This window comes from Eptatretus burgeri, chromosome 3 (genome assembly GCF_056783735.1).
Source record: "Eptatretus burgeri isolate ZD-2024b chromosome 3, Ebu_testis_v1, whole genome shotgun sequence".
NCBI lineage: Eukaryota > Metazoa > Chordata > Myxini > Myxiniformes > Myxinidae > Eptatretus > Eptatretus burgeri.
In genome coordinates, this window is record NC_140963.1 from 22,367,301 (window position 1) to 22,389,830 (window position 22,530).

Below are 22,530 nucleotides of genomic sequence, written 5' to 3' on the forward strand. Positions count from 1 at the left end.
TATGGTGATTTGAAATGGATACATCTAATTTTTATGTCACAGGAGGGCGACAAAGGTCAGAATAACACTCAAAGTCGGTGAAAAATGTATATATTAACATAGGTTTGTGTGAGTGTTACTAAACGGTCTCTTTATAATAATTACTTTTGTTTCAGACTGAAGCTGCACATTAATGGACTGGACACTGTTACTTGTCAGAAGTAAACAACCGAGGCGTTAAAGTCCCCTTTGGACAGCAATAATCTTGGCGAAGCATCTGATATCGATGATCGGTTTCTCCAAAATGTTGCCGACTTGAGGCATAAATTCCTCACTCATGAAAATTCACTTTAGGAGTCATGAAAGCAGTGACAGCTTTGTTGAACATTCTGCCAAATGACATGGACCTGTAATCGAAAATTCAACAATACTCAACTCAAAAGAGCAAAACATAAAAGGCAGATAACTCACGATGAGATTGCAGAAGATGACGAGCTACAAATGCGAAGGATCCATAAACGCCAGGCTATGGATGTTCAAAAATGCATATTCTGTAAGAAGGAACGTAACGTGATTGAGTTCCAGACCATATCAGCTGATAAAATATATGCAACAAATGGCTACAGACCACAGGTCTTTTGGAAAAAAAAATGGCTGGAGGAGATCTGTCTGTGATGGAGGAAAAGTCCCACCTGGAATGCCTTACCAAGCTCAGAAATCGACATCGATCATTTAAGCGAAAGAATGAAAAGTCATCTGATACTGAGGAGATGATGAAAAGGTCTCGGGCATATATTGAAAACTCTGTTGAGAATGGTGACCTCTTGTTCAGGCTATCTGAGCTACATAGCCTATACACTGACCGTCTCAAAGACTTCGGGCATTTATCAAACTGTCAACAAGACCAAGTTGAAAGAAAAATTATTTGATTATTTTCCTGATTATACAAGAACAGTTTGATGGGAGAAATTTAAAGATTGTTTGGGAATTTTATTTCGGGATGTGATGATGAAGATGCTCGAGTCCTCGCAAATGCTGCCAAAATCATCCATGATGACATGTTTCACCATGAGGGTTTCAAGTTTGCTGGCCACCTCTGACCAGGACGTCAGCAAGACTCAGTTTCATCCAGCCTTGCGTCACTCATATCTATGATGATCAATGGCACAAACCTGAAAAATCAACAAACCAGAATCTCAGGTTTGTCTCGCTGCATGTCATTATTTTATACAACACAAAGAAGAGATCAACAGTGTCCTCCTTATTTACCAGACACTCTCCGGAACGTGAGCCACCACTGCCAAAGCCACACCTGTATTAACATCCATGCACCAACCAGAAGCAAATGTATAATTTGAAGATGGTGTTGTCTCCCTGCTCATCTACTCAAGGTACTCTTCATTGTATGTGCTTTGGAATAACCTTGACTACAACCCAAGCTCTACAACTACTCAGTCACAATTTCATGTGATGGGGATCAGCATTTTTCAGTTCCCGACGACTGAGTCTGGAGAATCAAGGAAACCAGTGGCAATCTCACGAAGGGGCAAAGGGACACATGCTCTTCCTGAAAGGTATACATGTGTTCCAGCTGTTCCTCTAAAGACTGCTAGTCTTGCTGTTCCACACTGCAACAAAAAGCTTTCAGAGTTGCCTGGCTTTTGTAAAGGATAGTAGAAAGTCGCAGTCGACTAAAGTAGTACCTGTTGTTGCAGAGTAGAAAATAGTGATCTACTACTAACTAGTGTGTTTTACTGCACTCGAGTTATAAAAAATATTGTCCGTACTTCGTTTTCATGAAAATACAGTGACATTACATGTCGACATCACAGGAAGAATTTGTTGTGGTGGTGAATTTTTTTTTTTTTTAACATAGTTCGATTCGATGATCTTTCAGTCGAACGAAACTAGTCCAATTAAACTTGATTCATGAATTAACCTGACAATTGAAGGCTTCGTTTAGCTCGTATAACAAAATATATTGGTTGAACTTAGAGAGGCAATGATTGATTTAAAGCTCATTTGAAACATGAATATTACATTTACTGCAAAATGTATCTGCATTGATGATTCCTATGTGAGTTTGATCGAAATACACAAGCCCCATGGGGACATAACATACATACATGTACTCATAAATATCAATGTGTGTGTGAGTGAGTCTCCTCCATAACTTCAAAATACAGAACCTATCAGCCTGAAACTTTGCATGCGGACGAAGAAAACTCCAAGGAAGTGCAGGAGTGAAATTTGGATGTTTGGGTTAATTAAAACACCCCTTTTGAAGATAATTAACGGCCTTATTTAATTATATCCTTCATCTGGCGATCCTCGGCCACCTCGCTCTCTGGGTTTTAACGTGTTTCCTTGGTAACCTCGCTGGGGTCTGAAGCCGCCATGTTTTTTTGGCCTGCTCAACAATGCCTTGACTTGGGACAGGCCGCAACGATTTCTTAACGATAGTTTCTTTGTTTGTTTTTTTTTCCCCCACACTTTCCTCATGTTATCGAATGCCTGTTCATCATAGCTACGAATCGCTGCGTACATTGCAATGCTTTTAAACGACCGGATAAGTAAGCGCTCCTTGCTTTATGTAATTTCCGCACACGTGATCACCACGAGTATCTCTTAAACTAAGAAGAATTACAAAATTTAAGCTCCAGGATCGAAGGTACAAGCAGTTCCGACTCCGGGGAAGGTGTTCATTTGTCCATTTCGGACATACGTGACATTTTGGGCATCTCCGGGAGGTGTATATTTAATATGACGGTTCGGTGATTGGCAATTGCGTGCCAGGGGAGCCGTTTGTTATCAATCATTTCATTGGAGTGCTTAAGCCAGTGCTCTACAATATTCGCACTGTCACTGATTGCTGTATATAGATCGACTTGAACAAACTTTCGGGCGACTCGCCTCCGTTGGCCACGTGTTCTTCTGCGATGTCACAGGCTGTTGTGGCTGACTCACTGAAAATGTAAAATTTTATTTTCCACGACGTTTCCCGTTTTTGTTCTTCCATTATAAGACCCGTCACCTTGGCATAGATAAATACAGAGAAAAAATAAATGTTTCGCCTTTAAAAGTTTCTTCAAACATTTCGTGCATTGCGTGGTGAAGCCATTTGGTGCGTTCTTCAACTTTCAGTTGCGATACCGTGGTTCTACACTGGAGGTGGGAAGGCAAAATAAATTATATGATCACAATGAGAAAAGAAAAAAATCTTTTCAGTTCTGAACTAAGGAATCGCCACATCACGGCACGAAAGCCGAGAGGTACGCATGCTCGCTCTGTGTTTTCTGGATTTGAATCCCAACCCAGCTAGAAAATGTCCTCCCAGTGTTTCACAGGCTGGGTGATTCATCACTGTGTGTTGTCTCCCAGATGGATGATAAACTGGGTGTCACATCTGCTGGAATCCCTCACCCCTCTCCCTCCCAACCCCACCCCCTTTCTCCCACCCCTATCCCTCTTTCCGACCCCGACCCCCCCTCTCTCTCTCTCTGACCCCTCCCCTCTCCACTCCTCTATCTCTCTCTCAACCCTCTCCATGATCCCCCATCTTTCACCCCTGTTGAAGGGACTGTAGCATGTACGAATCAGATTTGGAGCCGACCGGTGGGATGCAAAGGTCGCTGCATTTACGAGCTGTTGGTTTTTAATGCTCCTGTCCCAGGTGTGTGTGTGTGTGTGTGTGTGTGTGTGTGTGTGTGTGTGTGTGTGTGTGTGTGTGTGTGTGTGTGTGTGTGTGCGCGTGTGTGCGCGTGTGTGCGTGTGTGCGTGTGTGTGCGTGCGTGCGTGTACACGTACACGTATGGGGTTTCAGAATGTGGAATGGGGTCCTCCCAGGGAAGGTTCAAAGCATCCACCTTCATTTTGGTACCTTCATTGCACAACTTCTCCACTTTTGGTATAAAATGCTGAGATTGTAAGACAGAAGGGAGACGGAGGTTCCTGGAGGTACATTTATGTTCATGTTGCTCTGCGTATCTGTCTTCCCATGTGCACTTCCACAATAAATGATTTCAACTGAACGGGAAAACTCATCTGGGCTGAGTTTTTTTTTTCTGCCACTGTTTTCAGATTATACCTGGTGTTGGCTCAATGGTTATGGTGGTGAGCTTGGGATCCTATGATCCTGAGTTTAAATCCCACTCTGCTGTTGAATTAATACCAGCTGGGGTTGACTCTGCCTGTCATCCTTCCAAGGTCGGCAAAATGAGTGCCAGCTTGTTGGTATCCTGTGTCGGAGTGGCGAACCATCTGGGATTGTGCCAAATAGCCAAGGAGACTGCTGAGGGAGCACCAACGCTCTGCACAGAGTATGGTCCCCATGGATGGATGTATTCAGATTACCTTCAATTATTTCAAATTGTGGACATTATCAACCTTTGCCATGTTTTCCAACAAAAGTTGATTTTTTTCTTTTCATGTCTAATGAAAAATGGATGTTTATTATGGTATATGGACATTATCCAGAAAATGATACTGCTCTTAATTATATATCGTCACCCTCATCTATCTAATCTATAATTCGAGCAGTGTGTCTGTGTCTGTGTCTGTGTCTGTCACCGCTGTTTCTCGACAACCACTGGTCCGATCTAATTGAAACTTGCCAGATATATTGCTGGGGACCTGAGTATGTGCCTTTTCAAGGTTTGATATTAATCGGACAAGTGCTTCCCAAGTTATGGCCATTTATTTACCAACCAATGACAGGACACGTTGCTGCGTAGGCGTGGCCGATGGTGAAGAGAAGCTCAGCCGTGTTCCCCATTACAGGTTACAACGTACGGACTTCCGGATAGTGATGACTGTGTATTCTAATAATTTCTCGATTTCTTATGTGCATTTATAGATAAACACAATTCACAATGCCCAAGTTATGATTGTTTTCATATTAGACGGTGCATAAATTTCGGTAACATCAGTGAGCTGGTATGCTCCGAACTAGGAAGTATTTTTTTTATTTTTTTTTGCAGGAACGTTTTTTTTTTTCCTCTCTCTTCTCTGTGTTTTTCCTTGCGAAAAGGCAAAATACTTTGGCGCTAATTGAATAATTGGCCATTAAAACTAATAATTTATCAAAACGTTGGCAGATCCAGCAGCCTCCGCCTTCTTGTCCTGGACGAGGAAATCAAGAAGAAGCGCAGTTTCCTCAGCAATGTTGTTTATGAAGAGGTGCTAACGAGATAAAGGTGAGTACATGGAGACAATTTTTATTATTATTTATTTATTGAAGAAAAATTGTTCCCGAAAATGATTTATCAAAAAAAGTGCACAACTTTTGTTTTTGTTTCCAAGTGTCAAAACGGTGTGGCCTTTGGAAGTGTTAAGGAATTCAGCTCTACTCAACATGCTTGCCAACGAAATACATCTCAATTTGGTGGTATGCTTTGCAAACTTTTTTTTTTTTTAACTATTTTCAAACGAAAACAATTCGAACATGGAATACCTCATGACACTGTACTTTCAGGTCTCCTACAAATCCTACCCTGTCGCCTCACCGTGGCATAGGAGTGGCAATGGTCAATGGCAGCGAATGTCATGGCTCGCAAAGACAGGGAGGTAAACTTGATTTTAATTAACTCTGTGTGTGTAAGTATCACAGCAGTTGTGACTTCAATGAAAGCGATAATTCATGGAATGCATGTGAACATTCCGTACAGGCACGCACCACTTCCGGATAGTGATGACTTACTGTATTCTAATAATTTCTCGATTTCTTATGTGCATTTATAGATAAACACAATGCCCCAATTCAGTCGTCGTTTACGAGAGCGAAGGAACGGCCTGTGTGGTTGTTTGAAAGTTTTTTTTTTTTGCACGTATGGCCACACACGTACGGGCACGCGAGAGCGAAGGAACGGTTTGTGTAGTTGTTTCTGGCAAGCGGTTTTAAAGAATATATATTTTTTTGCACGTATGGGCATGTGAGAGCGAAGGACACAGGCTGTGTGGTTGTTTCTCGCACGCGGTTTGAAAGTTTTTTTTTTTTGTATGTACGGCCACGCACGTACGGCCACGCGAGAGCAAAGGAACGGCTTGTGTAGTTGTTTCTGGCAAGCGGTTTTAAAGAATATATATTTTTTTTGCATGTACGGGCATGTGAGAGCGAAGGAACGGCCTGTGTGGTTGTTGTTTCTGGCACGCGGTTTGAAAGTTTTTTTTTTTTTTTTGGTTTGCACGTACGGCCACACACCTACAGGCACACACTAGTAACAAAAATGCCTCAGCTTCATCAACGAATAAAATGATTTTGGCACTTTTGTTATGAGGGTGACGATATTGTGACGTCCACGGGACTTGAACAGTCCCGCCAACGTAGAATGAGCCGAAACGATGGAGGCGGTTTATTTATTTATAACCCAAACATGGCGGTTCTAATCGCTCTACCGCAAACGGGACGAGGAAGGTGGCACGAGTCACTTTTCACTGAGTTGATGATGTTTATTCGTTTTTACTATTAACCAGAAATAACAAGACTCGGCAAGAAGATGGATCTGGGGCGATTCGACGGGATGGTGTGGGATCGGGCGTAGGGAAAAAACACAGACAATTCCAATGAATATACAGATCTCAAACCTCGAAGGCGCCAAGTTCACACACACACACACACACACACACAAAACGTAGCATTTCTGGTGGTCAGGCTGGACCGTGGTGTGGACGCAACTGTCCCTGGATCGGCGTCGGACGAGCTGGCCTTGCTCTCGTCAGGGGGGGCAGGAGAAACCGTGGTGCTGTCGACCTCCTGGTCTTGGCCCAAGTCCGCTCACAGCCGCCAGGGAACCAGTTCTGGCGCCAAGTTGCGAGCAGGAGAGGGAGGCAGGTCCGCCCGCCGTTCGACCCCGTACTCCGAGTCAGCAGAACCCCAGAGCCAACCAAGGTGAGGCACGAGGCTCAGCAAGGCTCCAAGACACGATGAAGAACACGATCGAATCAGCACAACAACAAGGACGCTCTCCGCGCAACAGCCTCCACACCAGAAAAACACGATCTTTTTGTCCCGATCTTCCTCTTCCTTTTCGACCCCGAACAGAACCTTTTTATCCTCATGTCCTCGTCACTTCCAATCGAGCCGTTTATTGGCCCACCGCCGTCGCCTTCTGCCAATCGTGATCACGGGGCGGAGCCATCCGCTGCACTGTCCTGTGACGTCACGGCCAGTCTCCAGAGAATACCAAAAGGGGGTTTACGCAGACACACTTACCCTATCCCGTGTCCCTATCTAATTACGTGACAATTATCATTTCCCCCCTTGAAGAAATGAACATTTACTAGACAACTTATCACCACTGAATTGCTACTTATTACATCGAGATCCTGGTAAACTCGAACAGCATGACATACCTAATTAAACATCCTAATTACCCTTTGAATGCATAACCCCCCTCAAACGTAACACTGCCCCCTCCTCTGGTACCGCAGCTCCTGCAAGGTATATCACAGGTGCTACCGTACCAGCCTTAACACTTACTGACTCACACCTAATTAACCTAACGAAATAAAGTAGGAGGGGCAATGGGCAGCGAGTCGCAGCTAACTTACCTATCCTGCTTAATGTACTACCCCCTTATGGCCTTATCCTCGCCTAAACAATCATTCGTTTTTTTTTTTAATTTTATCACATGAGAGCACTGAGCGAAGTTGCACTCCATCTTCTGGATCATCGCTCTTGCCCAGCACTCTTCCAGTGATCTGGGGAGGGGAAACAAAAGGTTCCACAAAAACACAACACTTATACTTTACATTCCTACTCTAAGCCTTAACGACACTATTCACAGGATATTTACACTTGACTACCTCCCCCAGTGGATGCTAATAGACCCAGCGTTACCTGGGGAGCTAATTTTCAAATTTGCTTGTCCCAAAATTATGCGGACATCATGCCCTTGCTGCACATGTCAAGTTGTGCGGGATCGAGTGGGACTCGTACATCTTCACAACACTCACACCATGGTCATCATCACATTTCTAGGTCAAGGTCCTCATTTTAATCATGCAGGCTGAATCCCGTCGTGGCCGTGGGGTGGGTTACCACAAGATGATGGGGGCATCTCAGGTGCAACCATGCCCACAGGTAAGTTTTAGTCCAACCCAGACGTTTCTCCGCCCCGCTCCCTTTGATTCCCACCCCCCTGGTAGCCATCAGCTCTCATCCCGTACAACACACTGGAAGGGGTCTCACTGGCTCCTCTGGCCTTCCTGGGTCGCCAAGGTCCTACCCGCTTTGGTTGCCCAACCAGACCCTCTCCCAGTTGCCTCCAGACACTGTCACCATAAGCCACCAGGTGGTGAATCGCCTTGAAGGGGGTCGCAATTCCCGCTCACCGTGAGCTTCAGCAATCCCTGTGGACAAGCACATCATCCCCACCCACAAAACCCACATGACTCCCCCACCTCATCGGCCTTACATGTGACACCTGCATTTCTAACACTTCACCGACCATGACCTTCCCTGTTACCACACCATGCCCAATAAAAAAACAATGTGTGCACCATACATTTCACTTCTTCACTTAAAACAACTCACACAGCACTTCTCACCCGATCCACGCACCAGCCATTGGACAGCCACTCGTGCCCGTTTTGTTTCCAATTACCCATTGTCCCTATTGTCACTCTAAAACCCAGCAGAACTTACAAACCCATGCCAATTTTCCCACAATTCATTATTATTTTTTTTTTCACCAAAGGAGGGCACTTCGCCACAATCTCAGCAGCCGAGCATGGCCGTATATGCTCAGCCCAATCTAGTCTCCCCGACCCCCGACAGTGATCTCCGGACCCGACCTATAAAAGGGCATCTCGGATAGACCTGGCAGTTCAGCAAGAGGATTCACCCTCTCCGAGTCTAAAAGTCTATTGGAGGGTCCCTCCATCGCCGGGTACCGGCAATATCGTTGCATGTGTCCTCTTCGCCCGCACCGGAAACAACTCCCCATAAAAGGCCCCCGTGAGTATCGGTGAAATGTCTCTTCCGGTTCCAGACCCCCTCGGCCATAATTGAATTGCTCTATTGGCTGGGCTGGACCCCGCCGCTTTGGCGCACTAACTACCGGATTACCCATTATCAAACTTGACAGTTTCTGGCAAATTTCCTGAAACATTTGGGTAATGCCAATTTCTCCCAGCCCCCCTCCCTGATCCTGGATCTCCGCCTGTCGGATCGTCACCGATGGCCTCTCTGGAACCCGACCCGGCCGACTCCACGAGGCCAGCCTGGCCGCGCACTCGGCCGCTCGGTGAACGGTGGGTGGATCCTGTAACTCCACTAGCGCTCGGACCTCAGGGTCAGGAAGAGCAGCTAAAAATTTCTCTAGTGCCAGTCTGTCCCATGCCTCCACTGTAAGGTCCCAATACGCGATCCTGACTGATTGTTAAATGTCCTGTGCCAGCTCCTGCACTGTCTCACCCGGCTTTAATCTGCGGTGCTGGAGCTGGGCCCGCACCAGATCACAGTTTGCCGCGAACCCAAACCGACGGCTCAACGCCTCGCAAATGTGGGAGCTGGTCAACATCCCCTCCGCGATCACGTTTAACACATCTGCGGCTGGTCCCCGCAACGTTGCCACCAAATTCCCTGTACGTTCCCGCTCATTCCACCCGTTTAGTCGGGAAATGCACTCAAATTGCGTCAGAAAAGCTTCAACGCTCCCTGACCCGTCGAAATTTACCAGGGGGATCACTTTTACGGTGGCCCGCTTCTCAGTTTCTCCCTTGTCCGAATCCAGCCCAGGGATCAAACACCCTTGTGGCTGCGTATCCAATTTCGGAGCCCACTGTGGCCAAAGATGTCTTGTGGTGAGGGTCTCATGGGTCAATTTTGCCTCCTGTTCCAAACGTTGAATGGACCGATTCACCTCTTCCCGCAGGATCTTCTGGGCCCGCACAACCTCCTCCAAGGCTCCGTCGCGAGTTTGTAGCTGCTCCTCAACCAACCCGGACACTACTTACAAAAGACGGCTCTACCAGGCCTTTATCCAAGACTTCATCTTGGCTCATAATTTTATCTTGTTCGTCCAAACGAGCCTCCAATCCTTTTACCTCCTCCGCCAAATTCATCCCTTGCTTCCTCAGCGCTCCCCACTCTTCAACCTGCAGCTGCATACGAGCATCCACACAGGCACGATGACGTTCCAGGCTTTCATCCACTTTATCAACCCGAATGTTCGTTGCATCAATTTTATCTACCAATTTTTTCCGTATATTTTCCCCCTCCAATGTAATTTCTACCTTTGTTTCCTCCAATCTATCCTCGAATTTGCTTTGTATTTCTCCCAATTTAACATCCACACACTCCTGCATCTCAGTTTTCATTTTCGCCATCTTTTCCCCCAATTCATCCCTCATTAAATCAATCCGTGCACCCAACTGTTCCCCCATTACCCCCAATTGATCTGTCATTTCTGCCCCCTGTGCCATCATTTTTGCCATCTGTGCCGTCATTTCTGCCCTCTGTGTCACGAATTGATTTGCCCTTTGTACCGTCATGTCCACTATTAAACGTTCAAACATTGTCCAGATCGTCATCGCACCGGTTTCCGGCGCTGCCGGCCCCGTTACGGGCGATGAAGCACGGTCCACGCTCGGAATGGGGGAGGTTCCAACCTTACCCCCGTCTCTCCCTTCTTCCCCGCCAGACACGTGGCCTTCCTCCTCAAACATCTGCACATCCGCCATGGTGCAGAAGTCCCGTTTGCCGCCAATTAATTTAAATTTGAAAAATCCCGCCAAAATTTTCCCGCGCTCGCGCGCTTTTCTGTAATAATTTTATATTCCAATTCGTGGCGAGATTTTAATCTTGGTATATTCTCCCGATACCAAATATAATTTAGAGGGGTTCGAACATCCAACACCCTGACACCAATGTGACGTCCACGGGACTTGAACAGTCCCGCCAACGTAGAATGAGCCGAAACGATGGAGGCGGTTTATTTATTTATAACCCAAACATGGCGGTTCTAATCGCTCTACCGCAAACGGGACGAGGAAGGTGGCACGAGTCACTTTTCACTGAGTTGATGATGTTTATTCGTTTTTACTATTAACCAGAAATAACAAGACTCGGCAAGAAGAGGGATCCGGGGCGATTCGACGGGATGGTGTGGGATCGGGCGTGGGGAAAACACAGACAATTCCAATGAATATACAGATCTCAAACCTCTAAGGCGCCAAGTACACACACACACACACACACACACACACACACACACACACACACACACACACACACACACACACACACACACACACACACACACACACACAAAACGTAGCTATTTCTGGTGGTCAGGCTGGACCGTGGTGTAGACGCAACTGTCCCTGGATCAGCGTCGGACGAGCTGGCCTTGCTCTAGTCAGGGGGGGCAGGAGAAACCGTGGTGCTGTCGACCTCCTGGTCTTGGCCCAAGTCCGCTCACAGCCGCCAGGGAACCAGTTCTGGCACCAAGTTGCGAGCAGGAGAGGGAGGCAGGTCCGCCCGCCGTTCGACCCCGTACTCCGAGTCAGCAGAACCCCAGAGCCAACCAAGGTGAGGCACGAGGCTCAGCAAGGCTCCAAGACACGATGAAGAACACGATCGAATCAGCACAACAACAAGGACGCTCTCCGCGCAACAGCCTCCACACCAAAAAAACACGATCTTTTTGTCCCGATCTTCTTCCTCTTCCTTTTCGACCCCGAACAGAACCTTTTTATCCTCCTGTCCTCGTCACTTCCAATCGAGCCGTTTATTGGCCCACCGCCGTCGCCTTCTGCCAATCGTGATCACGGGGCGGAGCCATCCGCTGCACTGTCCTGTGACGTCACGGCCAGTCTCCAGAGAATACCAAAAGGGGGTTTACGCAGACACACTTACCCTATCCCGTGTCCCTATCTAATTACGTGACATTTATCATTTCCCCCTTGAAGAAATGAACATTTACTAGACAACTTATCACCACTGAATTGCTACTTATTACATCGAGATCCTGGTAAACTCGAACAGCATGGCATACCTAATTAAACATCCTAATTACCCTTTGAATGCATACCCTCCCCCCCCCCCCTCAAACGTAACAATATCATATTTGTTGATATTCTACCAATACAACCTGTTGGGAATATTAAGGGGAGGGGAGGGAGGGAGGACGTTGATGGGGGAGTGAGGAGGGAGGGAGGAAGAGGGGTTGGGGAGAGCAATGCCTCACCAAACGTCACTACACACTCCGGGAGGAGAGGGGGTTTGGGAGGAGGTAAGCGTGAGGGAAGGGGTTCTCGACTTGCGTTTGATCGTGGGACTTGTGGGGAGGAAAAGGGGTGGTGGAGAGGGAGAGAGAGAGAGAGGGGGGTAGGAAGAGCGAGGAGGGTAGGAGAGGGGGTAAGAGAGAGAGAGAGAGAGAGAGAGAGAGAGGGGGGTAGGAAGAGCGAGGAGGGTAGGAGAGGGGGTAAGAGAGAGAGAGAGATGGAGAGAGAGAGAGAGAGAGAGAGATGGAGAGAGAGAGAGAGAGAGAGAGAGAGAGAGAGAGAGAGAGAGAGAGAGAGAGAGAGAGAGAGAGAGAGAGAGAGAGAGAGAGAGAGAGAGAGAGAGAGAGAGAGAGAGAGAGAGAGAGAGAGAGAGAGAGAGAGAGAGAGAGAGAGAGAGAGAGAGAGAGAGAGAGAGAGAGAGAGAGAGAGAGAGAGAGAGAGAGAGAGAGAGATGGAGAGAGAGAGAGAGAGAGATGGAGAGAGAGAGAGAGAGAGAGAGAGAGAGAGAGAGAGAGAGAGAGAGAGAGAGAGAGAGAGAGAGAGAGAGAGAGAGAGAGAGAGAGAGAGAGAGAGAGAGAGAGAGAGAGAGAGAGAGAGAGAGAGAGAGAGAGAGAGAGAGAGAGAGAGAGAGAGAGAGAGAGAGAGAGAGAGAGAGAGAGAGAGAGAGAGAGAGAGAGAGAGAGAGAGAGAGAGAGAGAGAGAGAGAGAGAGAGAGAGAGAGAGAGAGAGAGAGAGAGAGAGAGAGAGAGAGAGAGAGAGAGAGAGAGAGAGAGAGAGAGAGAGAGAGAGAGAGAGAGAGAGAGAGAGAGAGAGAGAGAGAGAGAGAGAGAGAGAGAGAGAGAGAGAGAGAGAGAGAGAGAGAGAGAGAGATAGAGATGGAGATAGAGATGGAGATAGAGATGGAGATAGAGATGGAGATGGAGATGGAGATGGAGATGGAGATGGAGATGGAGATGGAGATGGAGATGGAGATGGAGATGGAGATGGAGATGGAGATGGAGATGGAGATGGAGGGAGAGAGAGAGAGAGAGAGAGAGAGAGAGAGAGAGAGAGAGAGAGAGAGAGAGAGAGAGAGATGGAGAGAGAGAGATGGAGAGAGAGATGGAGAGAGAGATGGAGAGAGAGATGGAGAGAGAGATGGAGAGAGAGAGAGAGAGAGAGAGAGAGAGAGAGAGAGAGATGGAGAGATGGAGAGGGAGGATGGAGATTGAGGTGGTGTGGGGGAGCGAGGAGGGAGGGAGAGTGAAGAGGGGTATGGGAGTGAGGTGGGAGGGAGAGTGAAGAGGGGTATGGGAGTGAGGTGGGAGGGAGAGTGAGGAGGGGTGGTGAGCGAGGTGGGAGGGAGAGTGAGGAGGGGTGGTGAGCGAGGTGGGAGGGAGAGCGAGGAGAGGTGGTGGAGCGAGAAGGGAGGGAGAGCGAGGAGGGGTGGGAGAGTGAGAAGGAGGGGAGCAAGGAGGAAGAGAGAGCGAGGAGGGGTGGTAGAGTGAGAAGGAGGGGAGTGAGGAGGGAGCGAGGAGGGAGGGGAGTGAGGAGGGAGGGAGGGAGAGCAAGGGGGTGGGGGAGCAAGGAGAGCGAGGGGGTGGGGGAGCAAGGAGGGAGGGAGAGTGAGGGGAGGGAGAGTGGGGAGTGAGGAGGAGTGAGAATGGAGGGAGAGTGGGGAGTGAGGAGGAGTGGGGGAGTGAGAATGGAGAGAGTGAGGAGGGGAGAAAGGAGTTTCTGCATCAAATAGCAGTGAAGATGGAAATGTAACAAAGTCAGAAATATATTTTCTCCTGGTTAAACTATAAATACCGCCCAGACATGGCCAGAGATAAATGCAGCCCAGAAATAAACACTGCCCAAAGACAAACACCGCCCCGACGCGTCCGGGGACGAACTCACGTCCGGATGGTTCCAGATCGAAGCTGTCCGGAGACAAACACCACTTGCATCGTTGAATGGTACATCGTCGTTCGTCCGTCCACAAATTCTTGCAACTTCTTCTCTGAAAGTGCACATCCGATTTTCATAATCAGGTATTCAATAATATGAGTGAGGAAAGTGAAAAAAAACCTTTATATTTTTGAAATTGATCTGGCCCGTTCCAAGTCAACGTATGGATGAGCAGGCCAAGAAACATGGTTGCTTTAAAACCCCAGTAAGGTCACCTCACATGCGCCTTAAGACCCCAGGGAGAACGAGGTGGCTGAAGATGTGTAAAGAAGGCTGTTAATTATCTTAAAAAGGGGTGTTTTAATTAACCCAAACACCCAATTTTCACTCTTGCACTTCCTTGGAATTCCCTTAGAATACATGCTCAGTTTCAGGCTGCTCGTTTTTATGGCTTTGGAGTTATGGAGGACACACACACACACACACACACACACACACACACACACACACACACACACACACACACACACACACACACACACACACACACACACACACACACACACACACACACACACACACACACACACACACACACACACACACACATTTATTAATGTTGACAAATTGAGCTTCAGTGTGTCTGTCCATGCCATAACTTTTTAACCAACTGAGCTTTTGTCATCAAATCTTCAACAAACCTTTATTCTGAGAATATGGAGAACACAAATTAATAAAAAGCACAATTTTTTTTTGATCTGTTCTCATCAAGTTTAGTTTGAGTACAAAGGGGTGGACTTTTTCGGCCGTCTGCCCACACAGCGGGAGATGGAGTTTTGCATTCGCTTCTGTTTCTGTCTGTCTGCCTGTCTGTCCACACCAGAACTGTTTTTACCATTTGAGTTTTTGTCGTCAATTTTCAACAAACCTCTATATTATGAGAATATGGAGAATCCAAATATATAATTGGGTCAAAAGGTCAAAATCGTCCACTTTCATTTGATTGATTTGAAATTTGATATTGGGTCAATGAATTGGAACACCAATCAAAAGCTAGAAATCTCATTTTTAGATCAAAGGTCAAGGTGGCAAAATCATCAATTTTCATTTGATCGACTTGTAATTTGAACAGGGTTTTGCATATTTGGGTCACTGAAGCCTGTATTGTTTTTGAGGTCCGAAGTTAAAGGTCACAGCGACTGATTTTGTAAGAACTTGTCTATAACCGCTTGTTGATTTCGTAAGTATATTGATGACTTCCGTCCTCTGTTTGTGTGTTTGTTTGTTTGTGTGTTTGTTTGTTTGTGTTTGTGTGTGTGTGTTTGTGTGTTTGTTTGTAGGCACGATGACTCGAGAACAGAAGAAGCTACCGATGTGAAATTATACCACGTGATTCAGGAGGGTGATGGTTAGTGCTGATTAGATTTTGGTCAAAATCGGTCAAAGGTCAAGGTCACAGTGAGGTCAAACATTCGATTTTTGATGGTTTGGTACAGAATCACCGTAGAAACTTCTGGTTTGCGTCGGTACCTTCTCTCGAGACAGCTTTTATTAGACAAGGTCAGAGGTCAAGTTGACGATTTCGTAATTACCAGTCGATGACTGCTTCTTTGTTTGTTTGTCTGTCTGTCCAGATTGTAACTTCTTCTTCTTTTTTTTTTTTTAACCATTTGAGCTTTTGTCATCAAATTTTCAACAAACTTTTATTTTGAGCACATGGAGAACATACCTGTGATTAATATATATTGTTACGGATCTGGCAGCCATGAGCACTCAACATTCAGGTCCCCATAGCTCAGTTATTTCGATAAGTAAACGTGGATAGATAGCTCCCTTTCCCTAGTCTAATGGGAATGAAATGTTCGTGCGCTGCAGAGTTATTTTTACAGTTAGGATTTTTACATCCACAACGACAACAACGCCCATCTTCGCTCTCACAACAACACTCTACTCGCGGCATTCTTCGCGTGCTCGCCGGCGAGCGCGTGCGTGAGCGGAGTCTAACATAGGTATGGCGTCCCACTTTAGCCAATCGGCAAGGAGCTGGCGTCTCACCCACCCCGTTCCCGACTCAACACCATCGCCATTATGCACGTGGCCAGAGGTGAGGAGGTGGGCGGAGCCACAAACACCTCCGCTCAGAAGGGTGGGAGTTGCCCCACCTACCGTGGGCCTGTCCAATGGAGGACGGTCAGGGAATCGCGCGATGGGTCCCACCAATGATGAGGCGAGTGGCCAGGAGAAGAAGCCCCTCCCTCCTGAGGAGAAAGTGTGGTTGTCTGGACCAGCGAGGGGAGAGACGGTGTGCTCATGGCAGGAGCGTTCGCCAGATCGAGAGATCGTGGCGTTTTGCCAAGTAGCGAGGATCGTGTGTGAGACGTTCCTGGTGGGAGAGGACATTCTCAGTCCAGGCATTTCCCAACCTGGCATCCAAAGCCAGTGAGTGGTTGTCGACAAGGGCTCTGCAGACGGTCGTGGTCGTGGACTTCGGGTCGTGGGTTTGAGTCCCACCGTGGTGGTTCGAGTCGGTGTGATCGCACGAGGTGGGGCAGGTACCCTGGGCCGGCTCTACCGACTGAAGACCCATCGGGTCCATTTTCTTTTTGGGTGTGCGTGTCTTTGTGCGAGCCTGTCTTGTCTAAGTAGAATTATTAAGTGCTTTTGCTTGTACATTGACTGCATTTCTTATAGTCGGATAACTCTGCTCTTTGTGTGTTCCCTCCCCCCCCCCCTATTATAAATAAATCCCTTGTTAAATGTTTCAGCTCGTTTCTGTGTTTCATTATTGGTTTAACGTGGTGCGTGTTGGAAAATTGGGAAGCGGAAAATTGTGCATTTGGACGGACGGACCTCGGTAACCATCCGCTCGGGTTACGCACGGTTTGAGCACGCTAACGACTCATTCTGCTCGAGCTCCGCCGAGGGTGGATTTCCCTGGTAGTTTGGACGACGTGGGTATTTTGGTAAATTGAAATTTGCAATCGACCCTACCCCACGTGGTCGACATATTGGTGATCTTCGGTCCGATAAGGGACCCGTCGGCTCCGGAGTTATCGGGGGTGACGACCTATTGGTGATCTTAGGTCTGATAAGGGACCCGTCGGCTCCGGAGTAATCCGGCGTGACGACCTATTGGTGATCTTCGGTCCGACAAGGGACCCGTCGGCTCCGGAGTTATTCGGGGTGACGACCTATACATTCCGGGTGTTCGGTGAAGCCGACTCTACTGCTCCATCTGGCGGTCATGCTCGCCACCGAAACTCGGCCCCACAACAATATTGCATTGTTTGTTCTTTTTTTTTAGCTGTTTAAGCTTGTCAAGCTTTGTTTGAGTACACAGCGAACACGGATGGGTTTTACATTTCGAGATGCCCTCCAGTTTGCGTTTTTTTTTTTTTAACCTCCTTCACTGATGGTTCCACTCCTTTTCTGTCTGTCTGTCTGTTTGTTTATGTGCAGGATATCTCAAAAAGTTGTGGAAGGATCTTGATGAAAAACTTGGTGGACAAGTTGGGTGTGTGACGAGGAAGAAATGGTTCAATTTTAGGTGAAGATCCGAATCCGGATCTGGATCTGATAATTTCACAAGTCATTCTTCACCATCGAGAGATCGTGCCAAAACCGATTTGTAGCACGATATCTCAAAAAGTTGTGTACGGATTCGGGCGAAACTTGGTGGACATGTTGGGTGTGTGACAAAGACGAATTGATTCGATTTTGGTGAAGAACCGAATCCGGATCTGTATACGAGAATTATTTAATTTTTTACAGTGATTTTTCGCCGTTGAGAGAGATTTCTGATGTCCTGCTCACCCCACGTTCCAAGTGGAGAACGAAGAGATTGAACAACAATGGAAATGGAATCCCGAGCAGAAAATGAAGAAAGAACCATGTTTCGTCATAACTACCTGCCCAAACGGGCAACACGATGGTGTCTCGGTGGGTTCAATATGTTCGTTCCACATTTGACCCCAATAAATTCTCTCTTTGATCCCTCCAATGTATTAATTGATGTTCTTCATGGCTTTCATGGCTTTCATGGCTTTCATGGCTTTCATGGCTTTCATGGCTTTCATGGCTTTCATGGCGTGCTTTTGTCACCGAGGTTCCTGGGAGTTTGAGTTTGCTCGCAGACTTTATTTTCAGAGGATGTTCTGCCATTGGGATGAAGTTGAGACAAGGCGAAGACACACAAGCGCGTTTGCACCTACTCGGCTTTCATTTGGTCATTCGTTCTCTTGAGTTGGTGTCACTTTTGATGATGCCAGAGAGGAGGAGTTACGTCGTGCAGTTGAGGTGACGTCATATATATATATATAGCGTGTCATGGTCCCAAACTCCAGGCAGCGTGCCCCTCTCGGGAAGAGCTCGTGTCCCTCCCTCCCTCCTCCACTTTCCAGACTCGCCCCCTCTTAAAATGCCCAGAGAGCCATGTTGTGAGCTGTGGGTGGCGCAGCCTTTTCGTGACATTGTCCCCAGAAGACCCGATTCTCAGTCATTCGGTGAGAAATCTCGCATGATAAAAAGACACGAGTCGGTCCGTCCACACCTGTCCTGCCGCTCACCGTTCACGGGTACGAGATGACGTGGGATTCGCTCTGCGCATCGCTCCTGTTCCTGAGCGTGGTTTGCGGACTTTACACCGGCGCTGCTGGACAGGTGAGCCAGGTGCAGCGTGGGTTCCTTGAGCGCCCCGTCTCTCCTTGTGCTTGATGTTCGGTGTCGACCATAAAAGGAAGTTTTAAAACCATTGATTGAGTTATAGAAATTGTTTTATTAACGAATTTTTCAGTTTGATGTTTTTACGATCAAAGCTGTTCATCACACTTTATAATTTTTATTTGATTATTATGTTATTATTTTGTTTGATATTGTCTTGGTGTAAGTGTGTTGATTCTCCATTCATAGACGGCCCTGTTCTTTTTGCTGTTTGCTTTTCCCATGATCCTGGAATTCCGTGGCCTTTCTCGGGTCTTCGCTCGGTCAAGTCCTCTGCGAAAGACCCAATGGGTTCGTATGAGCGTACCTTGAACAGCATGGCTGTACGTGCACCAAATGCTTCGTATCACCTTTAATAATATCACCTGATCGGGTCATTGGACATTGAATGAAGGTGAAGGGTCTACCCCAGTGTCCATCGATGCCCTCACAGCTTCACTCAGGCCGCGCCAGAGGGTCGCACGAGGATTTCCATCGTTGTTTCCCGCGTCCCATCATATATAATTGGAAATGCTTTTACATTGTGGTATGGAAAATGTGACCGCTCTCAGCACAGGTTACCTTCTCACCTCGATTGATAAATTTCAATTAGCTTTTCCTCTAAAAACCCCCACTTTTCCATTTGAAAATGGTCGACAATGCTGTCCATTTTCCATGAAGCTGTAAATCAGGGTCTCTGCCATATTCAATGGATTACACAAGTTTAAGACAACATTGTTGTCATAGTCAGACAACACTGAGTCAGACTTGAATGTCATAGTGGATTATTAAAGTTGGATGTTCTCTCCAACGTGGCTGGAGACATCGGGTTACCTTTTGTGGCCTGAAACTCTGGAGGTCTTTCATAGCAACACCAATCCATCCTGCATACACCATGGCGGTCCTTTACGCTCCGCTTTCCCTGCATCCGGAGAGGAATCTGGCAGTGCATGGTGAGGACCTCTCCATGGCGATGACTTTTAGAAGAGCAGATGGGCCTCTGTATCGGTAAGACTGCGGAGCAAGTCATAGTGACCAGGCACTCACAGTGTTGGTAGAGCTCGGTAGTCGGTAGGTATAGGTCCTGACGATGAAGCGACCGGGGGACGTAGTCGCAACGCGAGGCTTCGTTATGGCTCAGGTTGTTTGACGTGCCGTTGTTTTTCGTCTTGTTTTAATTTCATAACCGACGATGACGTACAATGGGAACAGAAGATATTCGATTCCCACGTCCTTTGGTGTTCCATGACATTTGTGGGAAAAATTCCAACCGAGGAAAAGGCTATTCATGTCTCGGCCATGTAACCATTGATATCAACTCGAGCTTATTCAACCGTGGAATCGAAACGATGTTAATTTCACCCTTGTATCAATATCTGGAAAATGTCACTGGGTAAAAGCACTCACTGGGAACATTGCCTCATGATGGACAATAATTAGTCCAAAGTTTCATAAGGATGTGAACTCCTGTTATCGTGTGATTCTTTGCCTGTCCCGAGCAAACATGCCTATAAATAACACTGTTCAAACCATTAAAAGATAACTAGAACACTGAGACGTCCCCATGACCCGCCATTGATACGTCACAATGAATGGGATGGCAGGAGAGCGCGAGATGTACGCACACTCACCTTTTAGTTGTCTCACCTGGGTTTGAATCTCGACCCAACTATAAACTCATCCCTACGTGTGAATCAGGCTGGGTGATTTATCAATGTGTGTGCCGTCCCTTGGATGGACGTTCAACTGGCAATCCCGTCTGCCAGCATGAGCTGGTGGACAATAAAGATCCAATCAGTGTCCTTTGTGAAGAGTAGGCGAGCTATCTAGCAGAGGCACTGCATCAGCCGTACAGTCGCGCCCCCAGTTAATAATGCTACCCCGCAGCCTGGTGCTGCGTACGAACGACGAAGAAGTGGAATAACTTCGGTGTTCCACGAACATTCCTGGAATTCTCTGGTTTAAAAAATATATTTCTCGCTGTTTTGTTATTTTATTCTGTTCTATTTTCCTTCTCACACGCGGAACCACTTTGCCGATTGCATAAATTTTGATAGCAGGGCCATGCTACTACTGAGAGTGTCCCGACATACTTGGTCCGAAATTAGACCACGACGCCAACACACGATGGCTTACTCTTTTGTTGGACACCTGAGAGAGGTTTCAGAGTTTTACAAGTTTTCAGAAACACATCAGAAAAAATTGAAGCAAAATAGAAAGATTATGAAAATCTTGCGTTGGATAGGTCAGTTGGTGGAGTGCTCACATTGCGTTGGATAGGTCAGTTGGTGGGTGCTCACATTTCGAGCTGTTTGATCCCCCAACGGGTCTGGATTTAATAAATACAACTCCTCCTGAGCTTTGACGGGACCGCTGTTCCATTAAAATCGGATGTCTCGGAGCACTTCATCCATAGTTTGAGGGATGTAAAGCTGATTCTCAAAGCTAAATGTAGATAATTATGGATGTTCAAGATCCTACAGTACTTTTAAAGGAGGGGAGGGAGGTTATCCAATGTGTGCCCCTTCCCTGGCCAAGTTCCCTGTCTCGAGATGAATGGGGTAAGTTTGTTAATTACCAGTATAAGGGAATATGGATGTTACATTACATCGAATTAACAGTGAGAATGGAGTTTGTTCAGAAAAGACTACAAGGGCACTCGGTGGAGCGCGTACCTCTGCCAGGCTGAACAGTTTACGTTTTGTATCCCACTGATGGGCAGGATCTGAACCAAAATCGAATGTGCTTGTTCTTGTCACCTATTCAACTCATTCACCTCGTTTTTTTCATGACTTGTCCACAATTTTTTGAGATATCATGATGGATATAGTTCTTGGCCCTTTCTATCAATTTTATAAATTAGATCTATGTTGAACCTTTTGAACTTAAAAATAATCGGTTAAATTCATTGACCTGATATGCAAATCCTGTTCACATTTCAAGTTAATCGGATTAAAATTGAGGATTTTAGCAATTGCACCTAAGTTGTTGACCTTTTGGCCGATGTTGACCTGAAAAATAAGAGGTGGTTGAATTCAGTGAGTTGATACGCAAGTGTTCTTCAAATTTCAAGTTAATCAGATTAAAATTGAGGATTTTCGAAATTTGGCCTTTGTTAAACTTTTGGCCGATGTTGACCTCATAAATAAGAGGTGGTTGAATTCCGTGACCTGATATGTGATGGAATTCAACCACCTCGACTTTAAAAAAAAATGTTGTGAACAAACTTTGGTGCATCATGGGTGATGAAGATTGCAGTCAAGTTTCATCGGAAATGTGTGTGTTGTTTCTGAGAAGAAAGCAAATACCTCTTTTGGGGGACAACCCCACATAGAAATACTTAGACCCCAATTTTTAGCTCGCCTGTTCGAAGAACAGAGAGCTATAGCGATACCCCCGGCGTCAGCGTGAGCGTGAAAATGTTAAAGTTTTAGGTGCAAGTTATTTTTTTCCTTTCGAATGTTTTTATCTACCACACTATTTTTTATACGTATTATGTGATATTATGTGATACCAGCGTATTATGTGATATCGGTCTTCCGCTGTCTGTCTGTCTGTCCTTCCGTCCGTCTGTTCCTGTCCGCACTCCAACTCCCAAAGTTTTCAACTTTCACCTTTCATATTTGGTACATAGGTACAGACTGTTGAGAGGGTGTGTCGCGACATACGTTCGTCATCTAAAGTGGTTGCCATGGCAACCAGGATGCTGTTTTCCATCCGTTCCTGTCCGCACTCTAACTCCCAACACTACAT

At 46.6% G+C, this 22,530-nt stretch overlaps 1 protein-coding gene and 1 long non-coding RNA gene across 6 annotated transcripts in view; both read left to right on the top strand.

Moving 5' to 3' along the window:
- The first annotated feature begins 5,065 nt into the window (after window positions 1-5,065).
- LOC147029529 (uncharacterized) lies at window positions 5,066-18,047 on the top strand. Its single transcript, XR_015055724.1, has 4 exons — window positions 5,066-5,174; window positions 5,281-5,365; window positions 5,453-5,544; window positions 17,851-18,047. It is a non-coding gene; the product is annotated as an uncharacterized LOC147029529 (long non-coding RNA).
- Window positions 18,048-18,415: 368 nt separating this feature from the next.
- Window positions 18,416-22,530, top strand: part of LOC147029530 (parathyroid hormone/parathyroid hormone-related peptide receptor-like) — a 95,123-nt gene continuing 91,008 nt past the window's right edge. The window contains exon 1 of one of the 5 annotated variants that reach the window (XM_085872651.1): window positions 18,416-18,738. In XM_085872651.1, the coding sequence (XP_085728777.1) occupies window positions 18,661-18,738 (78 nt within the window). In that variant the 5' untranslated portion in view covers window positions 18,416-18,660. Of the gene's footprint in view, window positions 18,739-21,179; window positions 21,339-22,530 lie in introns of those variants that run through there. The other 4 variants (XM_085872648.1, XM_085872652.1, XM_085872650.1 and 1 more) reach the window with 4 other exon arrangements.